At 37.2% G+C, this 9,633-nt stretch overlaps 1 protein-coding gene across 1 annotated transcript; it reads right to left on the bottom strand.

Annotated features, from left to right (window-relative positions):
• Window positions 1–146: 146 nt before the first annotated feature.
• On the bottom strand, window positions 147–8,888 carry LOC120624325. The gene is made up of 12 exons (XM_039890789.1): window positions 8,876–8,888; window positions 6,500–6,553; window positions 5,507–5,719; window positions 5,092–5,169; window positions 4,788–5,018; window positions 4,250–4,459; window positions 3,328–4,120; window positions 2,825–3,255; window positions 2,631–2,747; window positions 2,093–2,287; window positions 825–1,446; window positions 147–776 (listed from the first exon to the last, which is right to left on the bottom strand). The coding sequence occupies exons 1-12, from the start codon at window positions 8,886–8,888 to the stop codon at window positions 503–505; spliced, it is 3,231 nt and encodes a 1,076-aa protein (XP_039746723.1). The 3' UTR covers window positions 147–502.
• Between the last annotated feature and the right edge of the window lie 745 nt (window positions 8,889–9,633).

Genomic DNA, 9,633 nt, shown 5'->3' with positions numbered 1-9,633 from the left:
AAATTCCGTATGTTTTTATTTATCAAATAAAATTTACTCTTTATTTCGATGAATACCATGACTGACTTGTTTAAGTCGATAAAGTAAAACAAAAGTTTATCAGTCAATTGTTTTATTACGCAAATAAGATGTCTATTTCATGATACTGTTCTGGCAAGCGTGTTATATTTAAAAGTCAAAAGTACGATCCTATTATTGCAATGCAGGTATTACTATTTGAGATCAAAGGCCGTTTGATTGAACGGCTGTTTACGGTAAGTTTTAGGCAATGTCATTTAAACACTTAAAATAAAAGTTATATCTAAAACCCCATTCACACACACATACTCACAATCATGCACTGTACAAAAATTAATTTAAATTATATGTATGAGAACTTCACAGTTCAATCTATCTAAATAATCAATCATGGTCACCGTTGATTTGTCTTTGTACGCGTTTGCTATTTACATAAATTATCACTTATCATTGAAAGGTATTATTCAAATGCACCGCAATACTGTTAGCAACTAAGCGATCGACACTGAACACCGAGTTCGGTACATTTACATTCTTGGCATGGAGATGACAACTCGGCAATGATTCTACCCACTCGATACATTCGGCCGTAAATATTGCATCCAGCGAGTTTAGGTAAACCTAATCCCAACCCGGGTATAAAATTTCCAATAGGAGGACGCACCTCAACAGGATGCCCTCCAAAGCCTTCTTTACTTGAAATCTCTACAGTCTTCGTAGTAATAGGCTGCTGAGTAGTTTTATTGGTCAACATTTTTCTTGTTGTAGATTGAGTTACAGGCTTGTACGTTGGTTTCGAAGTAGACTTTCTAATCGCATTTGACTCTCCGAGTACAAGGTGGTCAATTCTGTTTATAGTATTTTGCGGATATAACTTTTTTGGTGGGATGTAAGGTGAACGGTGAGTAACAGGGACGAAACCACTATCAGATGAAGTAAATAATTTTCTATTAGTTGTTGGAACAGTCGTAGTTATTCTAGGTGTTGTGCTTGTGAGGACTGTAGTTAATTTCTTTTTCGGTGCTGCAGTTGTTGTGTCGTATGTTTCACTGAGCAATAGCTTTAAAACGCTTCCTAAGGAAAATCCCTCGTCATCATCTTCATCATCATATTCCAGAGAATGGGTATTATTATCGAAAGCCCCACTAATAGGAGTTTCACTTGAGGTATATAAAACAGTTTTTTCAGTAGAACTGGAGGTTATCAAAGTTTCTGGTATCGTGCCAACAAATCTTTCATTCGTTTCAGAAATATTCTTTTGTAAATTCATATCCATATGTACTCTATCATTATTTGTGTCATTTCGTGGTGTGGTTGTACTTTCTTGGTAAGTGAATGATACTTTTTCGTATTTATTAGTTATTTCAGACTCGTTTTGTTTGTAAATATTTTGAGATATCATTATTGGCATGGATGTTGTCTTGTTCACTAAAAAAAAAATTTAAAAGCTCGTAAGTGGGTAATACTTATAGTTTTTAATTACTGCATGGTATTTTTATATAGTTATCTGTATTTATAAAATACATAGTCCTGACTGACTGATATATCAACACAAAACCTAAAACGCTGAGGTATAAAATGTTAACACTCTTTAAGAAAGGTTATTGGTATCCCATAGTTTTAGAAAATTCTATTGCTAAAGAAACCAAATAGGGGATGAAAGTTTGTATGAAAGCGCTTAATCTTGCGTTTTATGTCCACCAAACTACTTTAGCTTCTAAGTAACAAATAAAGTAGGACGTGTAAAATATGTATGTAGATTGTTGATTTATAAAAATTTCAATTTTGGGTTAAATAGGAATCAAAGTTTATTTCTTAGAACGCGCTAAACTCTGTAACTTCAAGACAGATTAATATTGTTTCGTCTCAATTTAGGAGGGAGTCTACATTCTTCGTAGCGTGATTAAAAACAGTCGTCAGTGTTGTTAATCACGCTACGACTCCTAGGCATGTAGGCAACAGCCGGACGTTGTAACGCGACTGTTCTGAGGATGAAAATTTGTAAGCGGACAAAGTCGCAGGGAACTGCTAGAACTTAAATAAAACATGTAATGTAAACAAGGGCAATACTTACATTTATCACAAATCAATTCACCACAGCATAAATCAGTGGTGCTCATACTTGCAGCCTTTCTGCTGCATCCTGCTGGCGTATTGCATGGTCGAGGAGAGCAGTGCAACTCTCCCCACGCACAAGTACATATTGAGCAAGAAATGGATATTGATTCGCCTTCTGAAACGTGTCTCCCGTCGCTAGAGATGCATTCATCTGTAATTAGAAAACGAAAGTATGAATCATCATGATCATATTCACCCATTACTGACCCCTACAGGGAACGATTTTTTTCCCACAATGAGAAGGGTAGTCCACCTCGCTGGCCAGTGCGGATTAGTAGACTTCACCCGCCTTTGAGATCATTATGGAGGATTCTCAGGCATGCAAATTCCCTCACGATGTTTCCGTTGAGCAAGTGATATTTTAATTAGTTAAAACGCACATAAGTTACAGGTGCGCTAAACTCGGCCTCCTGCAGTATGGAAAGATTATTATTTATTTTTAACCATAAATATGACTAAAACTTCTAAAGGCAACTTGTAACTAGAACCATTACCTTTAGGCTCCAACTGCATTGATGTTGTTAAATGAGGCATAATATTTCCAGGTGGAGTACTGGAATAAACAGAATAATAGTCGTCCATAATTCCTGGGCCCTTAGGTACAAACCCACCTAAAATTAAAAAAAATCATGAATTTTGTACACAAAATTTACTTTATTTTATTAGAACAATTTAAGAAACCACAAACCTTCCGTCTCTACTGGAGGTGAAAATAAATTTCCAGCTGGAGGTTCTACTTCGAATTGGGTGTTTGTTGCAGGTTCTTGGTTTTCGCCTTTATAGTTCATCTTAGCGGAATTTCCTAACGAAGCAGTGACTGTGTATTCTTGAACAGGAGCGGCCATATCATTTGTAATGCTTGGATAATGTACATTCACTTCCTCGGTATCTTGAGTCAAGCTTGGATACTGTGGTTCAACCTTCTTTGAAATAAATATTGGATATTGGGTAGGATTGTATACGTCTACTTTACGCGTTGCATATATTGTGTCTTCTGTTTCTTTGTTAGGATAATACACTGGAAACTTGTCTTCTCTATCCAGTACAGAGTAATCAAGAGTTTCCTTTGACGATACTTCTTCTTCTACTACTGCGTCAGCTGCTACAAAAGGAATAATTCTGAAAGTGTAGACTGTTTTATAATACAGTTTAAAGATTAACTATAGTAAAAAAAAAACTTCAGATACTTACTTTAAATTCGGTAGTGAGGGAGGTAGTGTTGGTTCTGTGTAATCATAATCGTATTCATCTTTCTTTGTTTTCGAAACATTTAATTTCCCAAGTGCAGGTGGGACAGTTTTTGGTACATCAGACTTTGGTTTTATGGTCGTTGATGTTGTTGAATGACTTGTATTAGTCCTTAGAGAGCTGGTTACATTGATAGTAAACGTGTCATTGTCATCAAATTCTTCTTTATAACTTCCTTCAGTTATGATATCATTGGGTGGAAACGTATGACTTTCAACATCAATGGTATTCATAATCGGTATCCGTGGTTGAGTCTGGCTGTCTATCCAGACAGTATTGTTGGTATCTGATATGTTTAAAAGTAAAGATGTGGAAGATAGTTCTGTGGTACAGTTTATTGTCCCATTAATTATGACTTTTACTGATCCCGCAGGCTGCTCTGTAGGAAGGTCTGGCGAAGAAACGGGTACAGTTGTGGTTTCAATCTTAGTGATCGTAGCTGGTGTAACTTCATTTAATTTTTGAGTTGACTGTGCTGTTGTCGCAGTAATCATCTCACTTTTGTCCGTTTTTATGCTTGAACTAGTATTCTGCGGGAGTTCAGTTTCTCTTTTTACCTTGGATGTGGTACCTAAATCTTTTTTAGTAACAGCTACTGTGCTTTTATCTGTTACTGTACTATGTTCTTTCATTGTAGTCTCACGTTTTGTTGATTTTGATGTGTGAAATGATCTATTTTCATCTTTTAAAGCCATCAAAATGTTCTGGCGTTGAGGGTGTAAGCTGAATTTTGTACCTGGAAAATGAAAAAAGAGTACATTATATTAAACAATTTGCATGAATTGTGTTTATGCAAATTATTACGGTATCTGTTGTGTAACGAACAGATACCGTACAAAATATAATGCAATAAACTTAAGCATACCATTGCTGTGTCGGTCGCATTGATATTGATGGGGACAGCACTGGCCCGGTTGGACTAAGGGCGTGCAACCTTGTAACGAGGGGGCGCAGGACAGGTGCTGACATCTGATGGACCCGCGCAGGCAGAAGCACTGGATGCATTCTAAACCGATCTCTGCTGACTTTATCCGCTCTCCTTCCATTGCCCAAGCACCCTCAGGAGTAACGCAATCTGAAATTCATTTTTAAACTATGAAATTTTACACAATTAATGTACTTATGACTATGAGATAACGCTGACTGGTTGAATGAAATTTCACCTCATGGCCAATTAGGTTTTGTCTTGTTTTCAAGGACTTAAGTTAAGTATCTCTTGACTAATGTTTTTTTGTCATTATGTTAATTTCTAGCTTCTTGCAATTCTAAGTAGATCCGATGGCAGATCCAACAAATCATACTAGGAATAAATTGAGATGAAATACTTAAGGAAAGTTTCAAGGAAGCATTTTTGCTTCTGCAACTGCACTGTCGGATGTGCAATGCATGCAATGAGGTCTTACCATGCAAGTTGGTTTCGTCTACAGGCTTTGTAACATGCTCGCAGTAGTAGCGTTGCGGACAGCAGGCGCCGGAAGCCGGTCTCGCTCTGCAGCCAGGCGGCGGAGGCAGACAGCGCGGCCGGACGCAGCGCCGAGCCCCGCCGAGGCAGAAGCACTGCTCGCAAGCCGTGTTGGAACTCATGGCCGAGCCGGCAGCGTACACCGTCCCTCCTTCCACGCACGCTGGGAACACTCATTATTCAATTTATTATGAAGCCGCTGTTTTAGCATCGGTGGTCATCACAAGTGTATTATAGATATATACCGTGGCCCAGTGACGTCGGAGTGTCGATATCTGCATCATCTAGTCTACCAGTCGCTCCATGTTTGTGTTTTACGCCATCTGAAATATAGATAAACAGATTGTACACGAATATATTCTTTTTTTAAAGGGCAAAACATGAGTCGTACAGATACATTGCCGAAAGCATTACGTATGCGTTCATATAGGTACACACATAGGTCAACAAATTGTGAAGCTGAACATGAATGTTAGGGCCAGGATGCTGGAACGATAATCTCATACCAAAATTCACTGATTATAAAGTGTATACGCTCAAAATGTTCGTGTTGTTCATATAATTTCGTAACGTAGCGGTTGTAGCCTCTTTGGTTGAATACATTTTTGCTTTTTATTTAAAGGGTTTTCTTCGTATTTTACAAAAACTGGAGCTACTAACCAGGGCATCGTAGTTCGGGACAGCACTCTCCCCGGTGATGTATCACATGGCATCTCGGTGGTGGTTCTGGCAGCGTTGCACACGTGCGGCGGCGGCATGACAGCGCGCCGTGAGCGCACGCGCACGACAGGCAAGCCTCACGTGTGCGCACGGATGAGCCGGCGACGTACCATCGCCCTTCGTACAGGCACCCTGCTTGCTGGTCAGATTTGCCTGTAACATTTAAAGAGAAAGATTACTAGTGGTTAGAACTCACACGCCTTTAGGACATTATGGAGAACTCAGAACTGCAATCATGCAGGTTTTCCTCAGGACGTTTTCTTTCACCGTTGAAGCAAGTGAAATTTAATTGCGTAAAACGCATAAGACTCTAAAAGTTTGAGGCATGTACCGGGATTCGAACTCGACCCCCCGAAGGAAAGTCCACATTCTGCTGTCATATAAATTAATCTTATCAATATTGTGATCATTAAAAGTTACTCAGGCCCCAAGCAAGTAGAACTGTGAAATCCATCATCTGCGTTTACAGTAAATAAGTATTGCAGAAATAAGCAATTGTGTTTTGTCTATCGGAGTTTTGACAGTATACACAGGTAATTCTAACTTTTTCAAGGTTTGGTATACATTATACTCCGGAACCACTATTGGTAGCTAAATGTATATACGGATACTCTTGATACAATCGAAATTAGTATGCATTCACGAGTATAACCATCTACTAAAGACAGTTACTGACTCTATGTGAATCAGATTGCATCGGTCCCTGGATTTGTGGCGTTCCGGTTTTATTCGCGACTGCCGTCCCAAAATCTCCTCTCGTTGGCTGCCACTTTTTGGTAGTATAGTTATATAACACCACCTCTCTAGTGATAACCAGTTATATGCCCATTGGAACGCCCGACAGAAATAACAAACATCTTCAAATTTAGAAGTGAATTGATGTCACAATAAGTACAGAAATAAATGTAATTATTAACTCTACAAAGTACTCACCCAAGGCTCTGAGAACTCTACTGCTGGGGGGATATCGGCCGTTCTTAAGACTATCTGAAATTATGTATATCTAATTAGTCAGACCAAAGGATGGACGTTGGGGTCCCAAGGTGCTGGAATGGCAGCCCCGAACTGGTAAGCGCAGCGTTGGTGCGCCTCCAACGAGGTGGGCAGACGACATTAAGCGCGTCGCAGGTAGCCGCTGGCTCCAAGCGGCTCAGAACCGTGGAACTTGGAACTCCCTACAAAAGACCTATGTCCAGCTGTGGACGTCTATCGGTTGATGTGATGGTGATGATGATGAATTAGTCAGACAGTATTTTTTTTAATTTTTGTTATACTAATTATTGACAGACCTATGAGATGGCCCAGATGGATGGTAAGTTGAAAACCTAAAAAAAGAGCATCACTTCGTGGGACATGCAAGCTGCACGTAATATAAAGTGCCGTTAACTGAGGAGTAGATGTCGTAGATGCTCGTCCTGGGAAGTAATACCGTCTTACATCTCTGGCATCGTAACCTTTAAAGGGTCCAACACGTCGAGATATGGTGAATGCAGAATATATTCCGAAATGGTATATTATTTATGAAAGTATCTTCTTAAATAATATTTATAAAACTAAAAAGCAAAGTTAATACATAAACAAGTTTCTGTTACATCACCGTATAACGAAACAAAAGAAAAATAATCAAAATTTACATTTTTCAAGTAGACCCTTTAAGCACCTTTAAATCGTCAAGTCAGTCTGTTTGTAGTCACTCTGTCACCGGTTAGAAGGCTGATTCTACCGAAAAAAAGCCGGTGAGAAACCCAGCATTCTTTTTCAACATCTATTTACAGTCTAACAATCTTTAGAATGTTTCTATCTTGTGAGAGATGAGAGTGGAGCGGCCTGCTTCCAAGCAGCCTCGTTGTTAAGAATCATTCAAACATTCATTCAATCAAACATTTTATCAATCGTGTAGTAACCACGATTGGTTAAATGTATTTTAATACATGGTTTAAAAACCCATTCCTACGAAGGATTTCTGTACTTTTCTCAGATTATACGCAGATATCACTAATTATTGTTCGTTTCTACTAAGTCGATTGTCTATGTCGACTTATTGCTTTTATAGACTTAAGTTTATTTTTATAATGAACTAGCGTACCCTGCTCGCTTTGCCGGGCTAGATTTTGCTTTATTTTATTTAAACAATCATTAAATTTTTAATTTAAGTCTCATAATATATTAAATCATTTATTTCTCTCCATATTCATTCTCTTCTATTCTCTTCTCGAGCGGGTGAAGATCACTATCTACACCCATGTATACACAACAATAGAATATCATCATAGTAAATAAAAGCTGTATTTGACAGTTCAAAAATAGGAGTGCTCCGATCGTCACCAAACTTTACAGGATTACTTGCCAGGTCAAACCGGAGATTCCCTGAAAGTTTCATTAAAATCGGTTCTGCCGTTTCGGAGCCTATACGGAACATACCCACACACTTTTTCTTTTACATATATATTTATTATTTTAAATATATTGGAAATAACCATAAATATCTGAGTCTGTAGGTATCTACTACATACTTCGCTTGTATGTTTCCAAAGTCGGTTGATATTTATTCAAAGAAGCAAGGTCTAAGCTAATCTGATCGCACTAGCTAAAAAGCTAGCACATGCTCATAATTGCTTAGTTTTCGTAACATTTTTGAAGGTTTTATCTAAAGATCCGGCCTTTGTGGTGCGTGAAATAATTATACCTAGACCTAGATCTCATAATTGAAGCTCAATTGCCCATAGTGTCGCTTAATAGTTGGCCCCTGCTGGTATATTATTGAGAGTTCAAAAATTATTTAAACATGTAGGACTATTCACAGGCACTTATGAAGCTTTCATACATACATGTTTACTTAATTGTTCTGAGGTGATGGTGATAACTTTTGGGGAACATCCCCGACTTAAATCTAAGTCTAGAAGGGTTCCGTTCGCCACCGGTCTAGAAGAAAAGCCCACAGCAAACTAATACTATAACTATTTTTTTTTGTTATCACTATATCACAGTTAATATTTAGCAGAGGGTAAATAATAATTGACATTGACCAAGCTTTTTATCGTTTAAGTAAGACTTAATAATATTATTAAGCATATAAAACTTAAGCCTATAGCTTTTCTATAGGCTTAAGTTTTATATACTTAGAATTTTTCGAGAGACATCTCAAATATTTATTTATTATATTTCCAAAAATATACAATTTCCCTTAATGACTTTTATGTAGCTTAGTAAATTGCACGAGTTTATTTTTACTTCTAATATTCATATTGTTCTTTAAAAATTTTCTTATATTTTTATGTACATAAATTAAAATTTCTAATGTGTACTTACCATGCACATTCATTATTTTAACTTCTTGTGGTGTTTTATTTATGGTTAGTCGGAACTAGAAATTCACGTTGTAAACTGTCTTTATTTTAAGTCGCGCCACCCGAAGATATTGTCTAGGAGGATTAACTACAGGTTAGATGTAACTATTACTTACCTGTTTAAATAATGGGTTTCCCGCGGTCTACTTCTACTAAAAAACGCTTTATATGAAAAGCCGAACTCTTGTGTAAATTCAGCCATATCTTTCAGCAATATTTATATAGCACATACCTACTATATCCTTTAACATAGATAGTAATATCAATTTTACTATGTTACATTTCAGACTTGAGTCGATAGCTATATAATTACTCTAAAAAGGTAGAAGTGTTTTAAAAGCAAAATTGTTTAATAAATAAATCTTATCATGAAAATTCGATGCTTCTTTGTCCTAATTTTTTCTGTCTAAAATTATCCTTAATTTGTATGAAAATAACAGTTATCTATTAGTAAGTAATTATGATAAATAAGTATTTCCATAAAGCCATGTAATTTTTATTAAGACAGAATCGGTGCGAGCTGTGTATCGGAGCAAGCAATACACACCCAGAACTGTAACCAACGAGTCATCTCATTACACAGAATCGTATCTGAACGCTATATCCCTTGGTGGTTGGTATTTCAATAACCTAATAAGGTTAAATAATAATTTCTGGATTATTCGCTTTGCAAACCTGTACCTGTTACTGTCACACACCGTTAAGACTGTTGTGAAGAAC

The sequence above is a fragment of the Pararge aegeria genome, chromosome 6, assembly GCF_905163445.1.
Source record: "Pararge aegeria chromosome 6, ilParAegt1.1, whole genome shotgun sequence".
Classification (NCBI taxonomy): domain Eukaryota; kingdom Metazoa; phylum Arthropoda; class Insecta; order Lepidoptera; family Nymphalidae; genus Pararge; species Pararge aegeria.
The sequence above is the reverse complement of the archived record's forward strand: the minus strand, read 5'-3'. Positions and strand labels throughout refer to the sequence as shown.